The 17,633-nt window shown below is 41.6% G+C and overlaps 1 protein-coding gene across 1 annotated transcript in view; it reads left to right on the top strand.

Moving 5' to 3' along the window:
* The window catches only part of LOC121575429 (cytohesin-1), a 46,777-nt gene that overhangs the window by 27,064 nt on the left and 2,080 nt on the right, over positions 1–17,633 (top strand). Inside the window, 7 exon segments of the mRNA XM_041888549.2 lie at positions 5,006–5,070; positions 6,349–6,415; positions 6,513–6,631; positions 7,027–7,107; positions 7,201–7,313; positions 7,395–7,543; positions 13,063–13,174. Coding sequence (XP_041744483.2) covers positions 5,006–5,070; positions 6,349–6,415; positions 6,513–6,631; positions 7,027–7,107; positions 7,201–7,313; positions 7,395–7,543; positions 13,063–13,174 — 706 coding nt within the window.

The following is a 17,633-nucleotide window of genomic DNA, read 5'->3' as shown; positions in this document are numbered from 1 at the left end:
ACAAGTTGTTTTCGCCCACAGGACTGCCGTTAACTGGATGTTTTTTGTTTGTCGCACCATTCTCGGTAAACCCTAGACACTGTCGCGCGTGGAAAGTCCAGGAGGCCGGCTGTTTCTGAGATAATTGAACCGGCACGCCTGGCACCAACGATCATACCAAGCTCAAGGTCGCTTAGATCACTCGTTTTGCCCATTCTAATGTTCAATTGAACAGTAAGTGGATGCCTGTCTGCCTGCTTTATATAGCAAGCCACGGCCACTTGACTCACTGTCTGTAGGAGCGAACCATTTTCATAAATGGGGTAGTGTACCTAATAAAATAATTACACTGTTAGCAATTGCTGTAATTTTATTACAGTACAGTTTAACAATAAAATACTGTTGCTGTTTTGCTGTATATTTACTGCTGCATTCTGTAAATTATGGTGTTTTGTGAAAAGATTTTGTAGGAAGGGAAAGAATTGCTGACCTCATTAACATATTTCGAGTCGTGGCAATATTTGTTGCACCCGTTAGTGAGAATGCTGTACCAATTGAACTGATATGTGGTCATAGTGCCCTATCAATTCAATGTGTATAGGGGAGCAAGTCTTAAACCTTTACGTGTTTTGGCAAATCCTTTTTGTCTGTTTTGTGCTGTAGTCACGGCCAGTTTGGAAGCCTTTGTTTAGCCCTCTAGAGGTGCAAGTGATATAAAACACAAAATATTCATAAATATGTTGTAATTTACAAATACCTAGCAGCCAACCTGCTTGCACCAATCTCATGTAATTACAGTAAAATACTGGAAAAATACCAATATTATGAGTATAGTAGCATTTCTTACAGTATAGTAGGTTAATTCTACAGTTTTGTACTCTATCGTTGCTCTGATATTACAGTAACTTACAGGAAGCTGGTGGCAAGTTCCTGTGAATATTACAGTAATGTACTTGGCACTAGCCAAAAGGTATCTTGTTAGAAATACAAAATACCTTGAAGGCCAATGTATCCTTAATTACAACAAAATTCTCAGTAATGGTTACAGAAAGGTTTTACATGCTATGACGTGTTTTCTTATCAACCTTAGTTTAATGCACTGACTAAGTCGCTCTGGACAAGAGCGCCTGTTAAATTACCTAAATGTAAAAATTAAATTGCAAAGCACACAGCTGGGTATTATTCTGAGATCCACCCTTAGACTATTTGTATTTTGATCAAATTAGCCCTAGTTCGGGGGCGGAGCTAATTAGAATGATACCCAGGCGTGTTCTTTGCAAGTGTTCATTTTTACATTTAGGTAATTTAGCAGACACTCTGATCCACAGTGACTTACAGTCAGTGCATTAAACTAAGGTACCGGTAAATAAACAAGAACATAGCACAGTCATAGCAAGTAAAAATATTGTTACCGAGAATGTTGTTATAGTTAAGTGGGCTATTTGCAAGTTTATTTTTGTATTAGGAAATCATGCATTCTAATTAAACTGTTACAAAATACATAAATTGTAGTTCAGGCCAGTGAAATACAAATGACAAAATAGCTATTGAAACTATTGAAATACCTATATCAAATACATGGAACAGAAATACTGCCCATCGTTGGCACTAGTTGCCTGGACTGTAAGTCTGCAACAGTTTACTTACCACTGTGCTTCCAGTAATGCACTGTAAATTCTAGAAATACAGCATGTTGCTGTAGACAGGTGTTCCAGTAATATGCTGTACATTTGTGTTTCAGTAGATTTGATGCAATAACGCTAAATGGAACGGTAGCCAGTAGGTTACTGAAAATTACTGGCAGCACAGAAGCGGCAGGTAGCAATAGTGGTTAGAGCGTTGCGCCACTAATCAAAAGGTCGCTAGTTTGAATCCCCGTGCCGACTTGGTGAAAAATCTGCTGATGTGCCCTTGAGCAAGGCACTTAACCGTAATTGCTCCTGTAAGTTGCTCTGGATAAGAGCGTCTGCTAAATTACTCATTTTTATATTTATAAGCCAGTAAATTAAATTAATTTAGCAGACGCTCTTATCCTGTGGGTGTGTGCAAACATTAGTATTAGTTAGTATTAGTATTGTGTTAGAGTTGAGTCTATTGATAAAGGATGGTAGGGCCCCAGGGGGACTGATGGGTAATGGAGTGTGTAATGTCCCTGTAACCAAGACTGGCGACCGTGGTGGTTTCCATGGTGAGGGGACAGAAGCCGGGGCTGTCGAAATGGTAACCCATACACAGATGAAGGATACATCAGTCAGGCGCTATGTGTCTCATCTCATCTCACCCTCGCTCTCTTATTCCTTCATCCTCCCTCTCTCTGTTGCTCTCTCCACCTTATTTATCGCTCTCAAGTTTCTCTACCCCCCTCTGACTGTTCCTCCTCTCTCTACATTCATAAAAATATATTTTCAATACCCCCCCCCCCTCCTCCTCTTTGTTTCGTCTCTCTGTTTTTGTGTCTTTGATCTCAGTGGCTCTGATTAGCCAGCTAGGGGCTTAGATCTTGACCCGCCCTTTAACCTGACCCTGAAAGGGACTGTGTTTGTGTGTGAAAGGTAGAGGTGGGACCAAGTCACTATAATCCGAGTCACAAGCAAGTCTCAAGTCACAAGGTCCGAGTCCCAAGTATAATAGGTCAAGACTCGAGTCAAGTCCAAGTCGTGCATTCTAAGAGCAAGTCAAGTCGAGTCAGAAGTTTTCAAGTCTTAAATCAAGTTTAAAAAAGATCTATACATGCAACGACTTGTTCAACTCCAAATCTTTGTCTATTTATTGAGGCTACCAGACAGCCCTTTTCATGATTTAGTCTCCAACACATTTTGACTAGCCTATGTAATTGTAAAATATGAACCTTGTAGCAGTCATAAGGGCATGAAATCAGCAGAAGGCAAGGCAGGATGACGTGCTCAGAGCGTAGATTTATTTACAGGTCTTGGTGATCCAATGGTGAAAGCGCCATACAAAACATACAAGTAGATTTACCAAATATACACAGGCAATAGCCCAAAATAAATAGCCTCAGGACAGGTTAAGCCTGATACAATTTGAACAGACACAGGTAGAGGGCAACGCTGTACAGCCTCCCCTTGAGAAAATATATCTGTCTAACAGGAGCTTAAACAGGTAGGCCTACATAATATAAGCACTTGGCCCCCAGGACCATACAATTACCCAATTGGCAATTACAACCAATAAACTGGTTTTACAATGTAAATGGGAATTTCCACATCTATTGTTACATTGGTACATTCGTCTTAATCAGACTTAATGATTATTAATGATATTTCAACAACATGCATACATGGAACAATCCTTTTCTCTTATTCAATGTTCTGACTCCAAAGCGTGGAGCGAAGGCCACTGAGCACTATGCGCTCCTATTACGCACAACCATAATGGCAGAGACAAAGGACACAGACACACGGAACTCCGACATAACCCGGAAAATATGAACGAAGGAAACCGTACATTGAATTAAATAAACAGAACTTCTACCTCATTAATCTTGCGAACGTTCATGTGCACTGTAAACATTGCGCCCACTCAGAGTAGGGTACAAAATGGTTGGCTAAATGAAAATGTATTGTAGGCCTATCAAACATGAAACAGAAATGTCTGTGTTGCAATAAATGGTACAGGGATGGAATGATGAAACGCTAGCAATTATTGTAGTATTGGATGAAATATAGATTGACCACATAGGGCCTATGTATTTAAATGTGTGAAAGCAACAGCAAACATTTCAACAAGAGAAAAAAGCCCTCTCCACTGGTGGAGTTTGGCGAGCGCAAGTGAAGAACCTCGCCTATGGTGCGTCTCCGCCACAGTAATAATTTATTTTAACAGCAAATTCCAAATGCAAGCTTCATAACTAAATGATCAATTTCAAGCAATTGTTACATACCAAAAGACCAGTAGGCCTATGCTAGTAATTGTTGCTCCATTGCTGGTGAGCTTGCAAAGTAAACAGTTCATATTCTTGATCACCAAACAATTTTTGGAGCTGCATATTTATTTATTATGGCAATCCTCTCTTCCTACAATTTTATGTTTGCGCTGCACCCGACCCTACAGCTGTATGCTACAGCAAATCAGCAATCTGTTCGCTAGCTCATCGACCTGTGTTGATTGACAGTTTCGCTAGCCAATCTATTGCAGGTTTCTTTTGCAAGGGCGATGCTGCGGCTACTGTCTCTGGCTGGTTGTAGAGTAATCCACATAGACTCCGTGCCACAAAGTGAGTGACGAAACATTACAAAACCTGGCCAGATAATTAAAAGTAATCAGTCTCAAGTCAAAGTCGAGTCCCGAATGTTGAGGCTCCAAGTCAAGTCTCAAGTTATTTTATTTTCTATCACGTCGAGTCTCAAGTCATCAAATTTGTGACTAGAGTCAGACTCGAGTCCAAGTCATGTAACTGGAGTCCACAACTCTGGTGAAAGGGAGAGAGAGAGCGACAGAGAGAGTATGATAAATGGGGGTAAAGGGTAGATCTGGGTCAGGTGAAGGAGAGTAGGCTGGAGGGAGGGGGGGAGGTATGGAAAGAGAGGGGGAGGGTTGTCTGGTTTGACCCTAGCTAGCAGCAGGTGCATCAGTTCCCAGTGGGACCATCTATAGAAGATTCCCCTACTTAGTCCTATGGGTTGTGTGGGAGGAGTTGTCTCCACTTAGCTCCTCCTACACAACCCATAGGACTGTCTCCACTTAACTCCTCCCACACAACATATAAAGTATGTCTCCTGTCAGAACCCTGGAAACCCCTTGTTCAAAGGCAGATATTTCAGTTGGTTTACTTCTTGTTAACACACACTCCATCTATACACCAATTACACATACACCACAAACTTCTCTCACTCTTCTCTCTCTCCCGCCTTTATTCTCCTCCCTCCCTCCCTCCCTTAGTGCCATGGGTATGAGGATTAGCTGAGGCTGCATCAAAGCTGCTCTGTGGGGTTGAGGGATGGTCAGACATCACGAGACAGATGGAGTAATGTGATCTCACTGTACCGACTTTTCTCTCTCTCTCTAGAGGCTGAAGGATGAGATAGCAGAGGTGACGAATGAAATTGACAACCTGGGCATTACCAAAGAGAGGTATGATCTGTGTGTGTGTGTTTCCATGTCTGTTATTGTGATTGTGTGTCACTCTACTGAGGAATGTCCTGTGTCTGTGTGTTTTACCCTTTATGTGTGTGTTCTACCCTTTGTGTGCGTTCTACCCTTTATGTGCGTTCTACGTGCTTCTACCTTTATGTGTCTCTACGGTGCTTCTATTTATGTACTTGTCTCTACCCTTTATGTGTGCGTCTACCTTGTGTGCCCCTTTATGTGTGCATTCTATTTGTGTGCGTTCTACCCTTTATGTGTGCGTTCTACCCTTTTCTCTACCCTTTTCTACCCTTTATGTGCGTGTTCTACCCTTTGTGTGCGTTCTACCCTTTATGTGCGTTCTACCCTTTATGTGTGCGTTCTACCCTTTATGTGTGCGTTCTACCCTTTATGTGTGCGTTCTACCCTTTGTGTGTGTTCTACCCTTGACGTGTGTGTTCTACCCTTGACGTGTGTGTTTGTGTGCGTTCTACCCTTTATGTGTGCGTTCTACCCTTTATGTGTGCGTTCTACCCTTTGTGTGTGTTCTACCCTTGACGTGTGTGTTTGTGTGCGTTCTACCCTTTGTGTGTGTTCTACCCTTTGTGTGTGTTCTACCCTTTATGTGGTGATGGCTTTGGGTGTAGCGGAACTGCCCCTCCCTATCTTCAGGCTATGGTCAAACCCTACACCCAACCCAATCACTCTGTTCTGCCACCTCTGGTCTCAAGGGCCGTCCCACCCCACTTGTCTTTTCCTACGTCTTTATTGAGGAAAGAATGACTCACTACTACTGTGATATGTGGTTGTCTCACCTAGCTATCGTAAGATGAATGCACTAACTGTTAGTCGCTCTGGATAAGAGCGTCTGCTAAATGACTAAAATGTAAAAAATGTTGGGAGAGGGAGAAGAATCATCCTTAGTGAAGAGTCCCCATACCCCCACCCATGGTATTGGTAATGATGTCAGTGATCGGGTGTGTGTGTGTGGTGGTGTCTGTGTATCTCCTTTAAGAGTGATGGGTCTGGGCCAGTGGTTGCCCCGAAACTACAGACACCTGAATGGGTTAATGGGGCTGTTAACTGAGTGATGGTCTTAATAACATGTATGAAGTGTGTGTATAAAGGCTTTATAAATGGTTTACAAAGATTCTATAAACAGTTTACAAAGATTTTTCAGTCTGTTATAAAGGCCATTGGAATTGTGTTTGAAGGTCCTATGTAGTGTTTACGTAGGCTCTATGAATGTGTTAAACAGACTTCATAACTGTGTTGTGGCTGTAGGAAAAGCATGCAGAGAAACAAGCAGGTGTCCATGGGCCGCAAGAAGTTCAACATGGACCCCAAGAAGGTGAGAGAGAAACCCGATCGCAAACCAGCCCCTAGCCCCCACTCTGTGCTATGGTTGTGGTTCTGTGTTCTGATTGGTTGTGTGTACCATCAATCAGGGGATCCGGTTTTTGATTGACAGCGGTCTGCTGAAGAACACCAGCGATGACATCGCCCAGTTCCTATACAAAGGGGAGGGGCTTAACAAGACCGCCATCGGAGACTATCTGGGGGAGAGGTGAGAAACTGGTGGGTGGGTGGGTGAGCAACATTGAGTGAGGAAGAGAGTGAGAGAGATTGATGGATGACCTCTTAAGTGGGTTAATGCATTCTCAACTCAGTGATATTGATTTGGCCCATCTTCCCTAGAGACACACACACACACACACACACACACACACACACACACACACACACACACACACACACACACACACACACATTGGCCACAGAAAGGAGGTCAGTATTAGGAGATTATAGATTATATTTGGGTTTCTGGTTGCAGAGCTGTTCTCTGAGAAATCTCACAAATGTTTTGAAACAAGGAGAAACAGAATGAACAGGAAAGGCTCATTTCTGGTTTTAAAATGTCCATAAACCTGAATACTGTCTGTTGGTATGCGTTTTCTGTAGAAATGACTTCAATCTTGAGGTTCTACATGCCTTCGTGGAGCTGCATGAATTCACAGACCTCAACCTGGTCCAGGCACTCAGGTAACATACACACGCTCACCACACACACGCTCACCACACACACACACACACACACACACACACACTCTTATGATTGCATGTCCTCTCACCCAGGCAGTTCCTTTGGAGTTTCCGGTTGCCAGGCGAAGCTCAGAAGATTGACAGGATGATGGAGGCGTTCGCCCAGAGATACTGTCACTGTAACCCTGGGGTCTTCCAGCACAGCGGTATAGAAAGGCCACCATTCAGTCACACACACACGCATACACACGCATACACTAACCTTCCCGTCCCTGTCTGTGTTCCAGATACGTGTTATGTGTTGTCGTTTGCTGTAATCATGCTGAACACCAGTCTCCATAACCCCAATGTGAAGGACAAACCCTCCCACCAGAGATTCACCGCCATGAACAGAGGAATCAACGATGGAGGTGACCTGCCTGAGGACCTACTCAGGGTAACTATCACACTCTATACTATCTGTATGACTTTCTCCATCCCTCTGTCCTTCTAGAAAGCTCTCTCTCTTCCCCTCCCTTTATCTATCTCTGTCTCTTCCACCCATACTATACTAGAGGTTGAGGACCTGGTCACACATGAGAAACCATCCTTTGTTTGCAGCAAACGTTTCTCTCTCTCTCTCTCTCTCTCTCGCTCTCGCTCTCTCTATTCAATTGGCTTTATTGGCATGGGAAACGTATGTTTACATTGCCAAAGCAAGTGAAATGGATAATAAACGAAAGTGAAATAAACAATAAAAATGAACAGTAAACATTACACTCACAAAAGTTCCAAAGGAATAGAGACATTTCAAATGTCATCATAGCTATATACAGTGTTGAAACGATGTGCAAATAGTTAAAGTACAAAAGGGAAAATAAATAAACATAAATATGGGTTGTGTTTACAATGGTGTTTGTTATTCACTGGTTGCCCTTTTCTTGTGGCAACAGGTCACAAATCTTGCACCCAATAGATCAATCAAATCAAATTATATTGGTGGCATGCACATATTTAGCAGATGTTATTGCGGGTGTAGTGAAATGCTTGTGTTCCTAGCTCCAACAGTGCAGTAGTATCTAACAATTCACAACAATACACACAAATCTAAAAGTAAAATAATTAAATTAAGAAGTACAGTTGAAGTCGGAGGTTTACATACACCTTAGCCAAATACATTTAAACTTTAAATTGTTTAACTTGGGTCAAACGTTTCGGGTAGCCTTCCACAAGCTTCCCACAATAAGTTGGGTGAATTCTGGCCCATTCCTCCTGACAGAACTGGTGTAACTGAGTCAGGTTTGTAGGCCTCCTTGCTCGCACACGCTTTTTCAGTTCTGCCCACAAATGTTCTATAGGCTTGAGGTCAGGGCTTTGTGATGGCCACTCCAATACCTTGACTTTGTTGTCCTTAAGACATTTTGCCACAACTTTGGAAGTATGCTTGGGGTCATTGTCCATTTAGAAGACCCATTTGCGACCAAGCTTTAACTTCCTGACTGATGTCTTGAGATGTTGCTTCAATATATCCAGATGATACCTTCAGGCATTTGGAAATTGCTCCCAAGGATGAACCAGACTTGTGGAGGTCAACAAATGTTCTTCTGAGGTCTTGGCTGGTTTCTTGTGATTTTCCCATGATGTCAAGCAAAGGGGCACTGAGTTTGAAGGTAGGCCTTGAAATACATCCACAGGTACACCTCCAATTGACTCAAATGATGTCAATTAGCCTACCAGAAGCTTCTAAAGCTATGACATCATTTTCTGGAATTTTCCAAGCTGTTTAAAGGCACAGTCAACTTAGTGTATGTAAACTTCTGACCCACTGGAATTGTGTTAGTGAATTATAAGTGAAATAATCTGTCTGTAAACAATTGTTGGAAAAATGACTTGTGTCATGGACAAAGTAGATGTCCTAACCGACTTGCCAAAACTATAGTTTGTTAACAAGAAATTTGTGGAGTGGTTGAAAAACGAGTTTGAAACTTCCGACTTCAACTGTATATAAATATTAGGATGAGCGAAGTGGCATTGACTAAAATACAGTATATACATTGAAATGAGTAAAGCAGTATTTAAAGATTATTAAAGTGACCAGTGATTCCATGTCTATGTATATAGAGCAGCAGCCTCTAAGGAGCAGGGTTGAGTAACCGGGTGGTAGTCGGCTAGTGATGGCTATTTAACAGTCTGATGGCCTTGAGATAGAAGCTGTTTTTCAGTCTCTTGGTCCCAGCTTTGATGCACCTGTACTGACCTCGCCTTCTGGATGATAGCGGGGTGAACAGGCCGTGGCTCGGTTGGTGTTGGTTGATGTCCTTGATGATCTTTTTGGCCTTCCTGTGACTTTGGCCGTTGTAGGTGCGCTGAAGGGCAGACAGTGTGCCCCCGGTGATGCGTTGGGCCAACCGCACCACCCTCTGGAGAGCCCTGCGGTTGCGGGAGGTGCAGTTGCCGTACCAGGCGGTGATACAGCCCGACAGGATGCTTTCAAGTGTGCATTTGTAAAAGTTTGTGAGGGTCTTTGGGGCCAAGCCACATTTCTTCAGCCTCCTGAGGTTGAAGAGGTGCTGTTGCGCCTTCTTCACCACACTGTCTGTGTGGATGGACCATTTCAGATTGTCAGTGATTTGTACTCCGAGGAACTTGAAGCTTTTCACCCTCCACTGCGATCCCGTCAATGTGGATAGGGGTGTGCTGTCTCCTGAAGTCCAAGATCAGCTCCTTCGTTTTGTTGAGGGAGAGGTTATTTTCCTGGCACGACTTGTTTTTGAATTCTTTGTGGGTCTGTGTAATCTGAGGAAAATATGTGTCTCTAATATGGTCATACATTTGGCAGGAGGTTAGGAAGTGCAGCTCACTTTCCACCTCATTTTGTGGGCAGTCTCTCTCTCTCCATATCTCTCTCTCTCTCTCCATATCTCTCTCCCTCTCTTTCTCACTCCATATATCTCTCACTCCATATCTCTCTCTCTCTCTCTCAATTTAATTCAATTCAATTTGCTTTATTGGCATGACGCAACAATGTACATATTGTCAAAGCATACTTTGGTGATTAAATGTACAATATTAACATTGTTAAAATAATAAGAATCAAGATTGTCAACGGGACAATCAGTAACAACAATAATCAAGGGGGAAAAAAACATACAATAACAATGGCATAGAGGACATGTGCAGGTTGGTTGGCCTGTACTTTGTCAAGGTTTTTCTAAGGTTTTGATTAGTAACCATGGTCAAATAGTTTGCCATGGTGTACTGTCGATTTAGGGCCAGATAGTACTGCATTTTGCTTTGTGCTTGTATTTACCTAATAGGTAATGTAGTTTTGTTTTGACTGTGTTGTAATTTGGTTTATTCTGATTCATTGGATCTTTGGTCCTGAGGCTTCAGTGTGTTAGTAAAACAGGTTTGTGAACTCAGGACCAGCTGGATGAGGGGACTCTTTGCTCAGCTCTTGGCATTGCAGTGCTTGGTAATGATATGAGAGGGGGTCACTGTATTTTAGATGTTTCCAAAACTTAATTGCTATTTGTTTGTAGTTTTCCCCTGTACAATCTTACAGAACTCTGCATGCAGGGTTTCAATGGGGTGTTTGTCCCATTGGGTGAAATCTTGTTTTGCAAGTGGACCCCACACCTCGCTGCCATAAAGTGCAATTGGTTCAATGACACATTACATTCGTTTTAGCCAAATTTTAATAGGTATTTACATTTGAATTTGTTTTTTAATGGCGTAGAATGCCCTGTGTGCTTTCTCTCTCAGTTCATTCACTGCCTCATTTAGGTGTCCAGTTGAGCTTATTTTTAAACCTAAGTAATTCTAGTGTGTGCAGTACTCAATATATTTTGTACCAATTGAGAACTTTGGTCTAATTCCCTGAGATCTGGATCTTCTCTGGAAAATGCATTATTTTTGTCCTATTTGGTTATACTGCCAGGGCCCAGGTCTGGCAGTACTGCTCTAGCAGGTCCAGGCTCTGCTGTAGGCCATGTGCTGTGGGTGACAGCAGGCACAGGTCATCTGCGAAGAGCAGGCATTTAACCTCTGAATTGTGGAGACTAACATCAGGGGCTGAGGATTGTTCTAGAATAGTGGCCAATTCGTTGATGTAAATATTGAAGAGCGTGGGGTTCAGATTGCAACCCCGCCTCTGGTTAAATAATTGTTATTTTCTTGCCAATTTTTATGCTGCACGTAGTATTGCCAGTTGATTTATTGATTTAATAATGTTGTATGTTTTACCCCCTACACCGCTTTAAAAAACTTCCGGTCCTGTATGCAAAATAGAATCAAATGCATTTTTGAAGTCGATAAAGCAAGTGTACATTTTGGTATTATTTTGGTGGACATGTTTATCTATCAGGGTGTGTAGGGTGTAAATATGATTGGTCGTGCGACGTTTTGGTATAAATCCAATTTGGCTTTTACTCAAGACATTGTGCTTATTAAGGAAGTTTAGAACTCTTATAATACTACAGAAAACCTTCCTCAGGCTACTGTTCACAGAAATGCCTCTGTAATTGTTAGGGTCAAATCTGTCCCTGTTCTTAAAGATTGGGGCTATGAGTCCTTGATTCCAGATGTCAGGAAAATAACCTACAGTCAGGATCAAATTAAACAGTTTTAATATAGCGAATTGAAATTTTGCACTAGTGAATTTGAGCATCTCATTTAGGATGCCATCAGGTCCGCATGCTTTTTTTAATTTGAGTGCCTGAAGTTTCTTATAGAGCTCCTGGTCAGTAATTGGGGTGTCCAATGGATTTTGATTGTTCTTTTATAGTTTTTTCTAATCCATTCAACTTCTCATGAATTTGGCATTGTTCTGCGTTTGCATCAGTTTGAACGGTGTTGTAGAGTGTTTTAAAATGGGTTGTCCATATGTCACCATTTTGTATTGCTAATTCCTCTAGTTTTTCCAATTTTGCCAGAAGTTGTTTGTGTTTATGGACTCCTCAATTAGTGTCAGCTGCTTGCTGTTGTACTGGGCTTTTTTGGTTCTGAGTATATGTTTAAAGAGTTTTAAAGTCTCACAGTAATGAAGGCATAATTCACCATTATTTGGGTCTCTGTGCTTTTGGTTGGATAGTTGTCTAAGTTTTTTCCTTATAATTTTACAATCTGCATCAAAACAGTTGTCATCTGTGGTCTTTTTTGGTTTGTTTTTTATTAATTTCAGTTGTGCTTCTTTTGCCGTTTGCCTGACTATATTGTTGATGTTTTTTACTGCCAGATTGATGCCTTCTTTACTGTGAGTGGATGTGGTATCCAGAAAGCTATCTAAGAGTGTTTGGATTTTTTCTCTTGCTCTCTCGCTCTCTCTCGCTCTCTCTTTCCATATCTCGCTCCATATCTCTCTCTCTCCATATCCCCATCTCTCTTTCTCTCTCCATCTTTTTCTCTCTCTCCATATCTCACTGTAACTCTCTCCATATCTCTTGCTCTCTCCCTCGCTCTCTCTCGCCATATCTCTTTCTATCGCTCTCTCTCAATTCAACTCTCTCTCCATATCTCTCTCTCCATATCTCTTTCTCAATTCAATTAAACTCTCTCTCTCCATCTCTTTCTATCTCTCCCTCACTCACTCTCTCTCTCAATCTCTTTCTCCATATCTCTCTCTCTCTCTCTCTTTCCATATCTCTCTCTCTCCATATCTCTCTCTCTCCATACCTCTCTCTCTCTCCATATCTCACTGTATCTCTATCCCTCTCTCTCTCCCTCGCTCTCTCTCTCGCCATATCTCTCTCTATTGCTCTCTCTCTCAATTCAACTCAATCTATATCTCTCTCTCCATATCTCTCCCTCTCCATATCTCTCTCCATATCTCTCTCTCTCCATATTTCTCTCTTTCCATATCTCTTTCTCTCCGTATCCCCCTCTCTCTATATATAAATATATATATCTCTCTCTCTCTCTCTCTCTCTCTGTCTCTGTCTCTCTGTGTCTGTCGTCTGTCTGTCTGTCTGTCTGTAGAACCTGTATGAGGGTATAAAGAATGAGCCCTTTAAGATCCCAGAGGATGATGGGAATGACCTCACACACACTTTCTTCAACCCCGACCGGGAGGGTTGGCTACTCAAACGAGGTGAGAGAGTCAACTTTGCTGTAAAAGTCTAGTAGAGCACAGGACAGCTAGTTTTATTGATGCTTCTACTCCCTCGGGTGGACAGATGTAGAACTACACTCTCCTGTTTGGCCTTCTCATTCATACCAAGAATATAGCCTATATAATGAGTATAAAAATATATAATGGGTATAAGTATTTATGACTCAATGTAGTTTGACTTTGTGTTTTTTCTTCCTCATTTGTTTTGGGTGATTTTGGTCTCCAGGAGGTATGTAAATATGTATGGATTGGAAACCTGACGCCTCGATCACACCGACAGCATCATTGCATTTTGGTACACCAGAAGTACATTCATTTCCGATGGGAATGCTGCGTTTGCCTTGCAGCATTGCATTGCAGAGGCAGTTGCAGTGCGTTCTGTGTGGTGCATACGTTGGATTTATCTAACGTATGCGTCAAACTGTATGCGTAGACGGCTTGACAGAAATGGTAGCAGAAGGTGAATGTTGAACTTTGTTGCACACATATCCAGATGATTCTGCATACTATTTTGCGCAATAATACTATCGGTGTGATCAAGGCGTTACCCTCCTCAGCCTCTGTGCTTTGCTTCATGGTACTGCTTCCTATACTCTGCCATGCTACCCAAAGCTTTGTCCAATGAAAATCTACTGTTAACTATGATTTCATTATAAAGAATGAAAGAATTGTTGGTAAAATGGGATTTATCTGCTCTTTAATCTGTGCAAGATGTCATTGACCTCAACGCAAATAACCTTTAAACCTAACCCTACCATCCAATCAGTATCTCAACCATAGAGATATATAGAGGACTCTAGTGCTCAAAATCCAGTTTCAGCGCGGGCAGCGCCATTGAGGACTACCATTTTGAATTAGTCAACTGGGTGGGACTTCCTATGGGTTAAGGAAGGATCACATAATAGGCCCTTTTCACGTGACGTCAGACAACTTCCGTTCTGCCGCGATGCAGGTTATGTTTACATCCGGTGTCGCTTAGAACGCGCTTAGCTAGTAGCACATCATTATGGAGTTCACCCAGTCCCTTTCACATCTGCCACCAATACGACTTAACGACGTGAGAACGACTTGCTGACAAGTGGTCCCTTACTTCAAGATCGAAGCTTGATAAAGGCTACAAGTTCTTCGTTGAAGGTTACCTGTTTGATTATGAAGGTACGTGTTTATCTTTATTTAGCTTAAATTAGCCCTATGCTAGCGAAGGTTATGAGCTGACGAAGTTTCTGTTTTGCAGCCTCTTTTTAATATTACTGCTGTTTGTATCGACCGTAAGATAAGAGTCAGTAATGTATTAATGGCTAATGCTGCGCCCTTTCTCCCAATCACTGTATTGAAACAGTCTCAAGTGTAGTTAACGGTGAGGTGACAGTGAGAGGGCGATGTTACAGGTCCATGAAGAAAAATGAGGAGGCTCATCGGCTTCAGGTTTCTCAGATAAACAGTTCTCTAACATTATGATAAGATAGGTTAAGATAGATAAGTTTTCTTTTTTGTTGTGTTTTGCTGCGGTTGCAGATTTAATAAGAATGATTCCACAAAGTTCCACTGTGGATCAGTTTGTTTCTCAGTCTGAGCTCTGATTTTGTATCATTAAACTTAATACACAACGAAATTCTTACAAACCGATGTGGGTTGTTGACGGCAATAAAGACTGGGAAAGATTCTGTGATAACTCAAAATGTTCAAATTTTCGATAAGTGTTGGCACTTACTTGTCAAAGGTTTCAGAACAGCCAATTTTTCTTAATTAAAAAAAGAAATTGGGTTTTGAAAATTGTGTACAGTAGTTTATAATGAAACGCATGAAAAAATGTTTTGTAAGTACAGCACTAATTGTTATGTCTCTATGAACAGGTTACACTAGACTCTGCAGAGGTTCCTGTGGTACTCAATCACATGTCATGTTCCTGCTCTGCTGGGAAAGCACTATGTAATCACATAGTAGCACTTCTTTTCAAAGTGCTCACTATGTTACCATGGGCTTTAAGACAGTGCCATTGCCTCTGTCATGCACCAGCGCACTGCAGACCTGGCACCGGCCTAGGACACAGGTCAGACATTATTTGTTACACTGATGCAGAACTTTGCAGTTTGTATTGACTTTTGACAATGTATTGTTCATCATTATTATATCACAGGGAATTGTACCAGAGGCCACCAATGATATGGCGGTGTGTAAACCAGCGGCTAAGAAAAAAACAAGTGTCAGAGCTGGTGTGAAGTGCACACTGTACCGAGCCTATGATGGTGAGTCTGAATGAGCCCCCGCCTGTACTAGAGCACAAAGACTTTAGTGCATTTTCTAAAATAATACAAACATAAAAGTGATTATTATTTGTTACTTTTTATATAGACTTTCAGTGGATATTTTTTATTTGTATTAGAAGCATGTACGAGACTGGATGAGTGTGGTTGTCTTTTTAGTGAAAAAGATAAGGTGGCATTTAATGAAATCTAAACTTGACATATCTCACTTTTATGCCAGGGCCTATTCCGGATCCTCACGTCATGGCCAGTGCTGAGAAACTGAAAGACATCCGTCCACAACCAGGGGATTTGCAAATTGCTGCACGGGCTTGAGGGCCTTAATTTGGTGGACTCTAAATTTGGCCCTGTGCCATTTGGGTCTGTGCTTTCTTACCAGTGCCCTCTAGAATTAAGTAGAGATATTATTAAACACCCTGGTGCCAGTGAGTTTCCTCAGTTGCCTATTGAAGGTTACAACTTTAAATTTCCCATTGATTTTGAGCCCAACTACATACAACAATGTCATTTGGACAGCCTGATTGTGTCAGAGGAGATGTCTGCTGCTATTGAAGCAGAAACAAGAATGCAGTCAGAATGCCAGCTGTGGAGCCAGGTACGCAAACCCCGACTGACAGCCAGCAGATTCCGTGAAATATGCCATGTTCAGTGGGGGAGTTGTCTGCCAAGGCTTTGGCAACCCGCATTCTAGAGAGGAACTCCTCAGACAGCTGCTATGAGAAGAGGGTTGGATCTGGAACCTGAGATACTGAGGCAATATTCTGATTTTTGTGATGTCTCTCTGAAACAATGCGGGGTCATCATCCACCCTGATTCACCTCACCTTGCAGCCAGCCCGGATGCTAAAGTCTTCTGCCCAACAGAAGCACCACCATTTGGTCTTGCTGAGGTTAGAGTTGCGATGTTGAAAATGTTACCCAAGTTAAACACCTGATCACAGTTAAAGGCCAGGCCTGCCTTAAGAAGAGCCACAAATACTACTATCAGGTTCAAGGCCAACTCGCCTTAAGCGGACTTCAGTGGTGTGACTTCATTACAGATACCCGCACTGACTTCACAGTTGAGAGAATCTTTAGGGATGAGGAGATTATCCACTCAATGCGACAGAAGCTTGATAATTTCTATTATAACATCTACATGGATGTCTTCTTGGTTATAAAACATAAGGCAGAATTTTATGTGTAAATAGTGTTAAGGTAAATGTGGAAGGTGAACCTTTGACATTTTTTTCTTTAACTGCAAATTAACTTGTCATATACTGTATATCTCCTATGTACTGAAACACACATTTTGAAAAGGATTGTGATGTAAATGTCGACATGTTTTTCTTTAACTGCAAATGAACTTAATTGTGTTATATACTGTATATCTATGTATTGAATACAAATCTTGAAAAGGATTGCGATGTTGTAAATGCTCTTACCAAAATCAAAAGGATTGGAAGCAGTTGCTTGCAAACATATATTTAATAGTTCCATCAGTGCCATGACACATAAGCACATAACATGGTTAATAGTTGGATATTTTTACAATATATCACATTAGGTTCATTAATAGCTATGAAAAAGTTATTACCCTTAACAAAAACATACAGTATAACATTAGATCAATTAAATTACCAACAAAGTTAATTCATATTTACATTTTTTTGTACATACAATACAGTAATATAAAAGTACTTCTATTTACAGCCCATCTAGCTTACTCAGGAAATATACAACTTCCAGTTGACAAAAACATCAGACTGGTTTGTCTCCTTTAATGTCAAGAGGTCCCTGATAGTTCGACATGAGGCAGCAGATGGCCCACAGCTGATTCACTGAACCCACTGTGGAAAGAGGAACAAGCCCATCCCAGATATGGTACTCCTTCACCCTCCGTATGGCCCTCTCGACTAAAATCCTCAGCCGGGCGATGGCCTGGGGTCTTAAGAGTGTCCTCCCTGCTGAGCTGAGGAGATTTTTTTTAACATTCAGCTTTGACCAGGAATCAATATTTATCTAGCTATCATGCACAACAGTATTTGAATAGGTGAGTTACTATACATTCATGAATAAACTAACTGCCTAACAAAGGGTTAGATAGCTAGCTAAGTAAACTTGTTACATTACAGCCAGGCAGCAATGTAACGCTACCTTTAACGTTATCGGTATCTGGTACTAAGTTGTTGTTAG

The sequence above is a fragment of the Coregonus clupeaformis genome, chromosome 1 (assembly GCF_020615455.1).
Source record: "Coregonus clupeaformis isolate EN_2021a chromosome 1, ASM2061545v1, whole genome shotgun sequence".
Lineage (NCBI taxonomy): Eukaryota > Metazoa > Chordata > Actinopteri > Salmoniformes > Salmonidae > Coregonus > Coregonus clupeaformis.
Note: the sequence above shows the minus strand (reverse complement) of the source record. Positions and strands in the feature narration are given on the sequence as shown.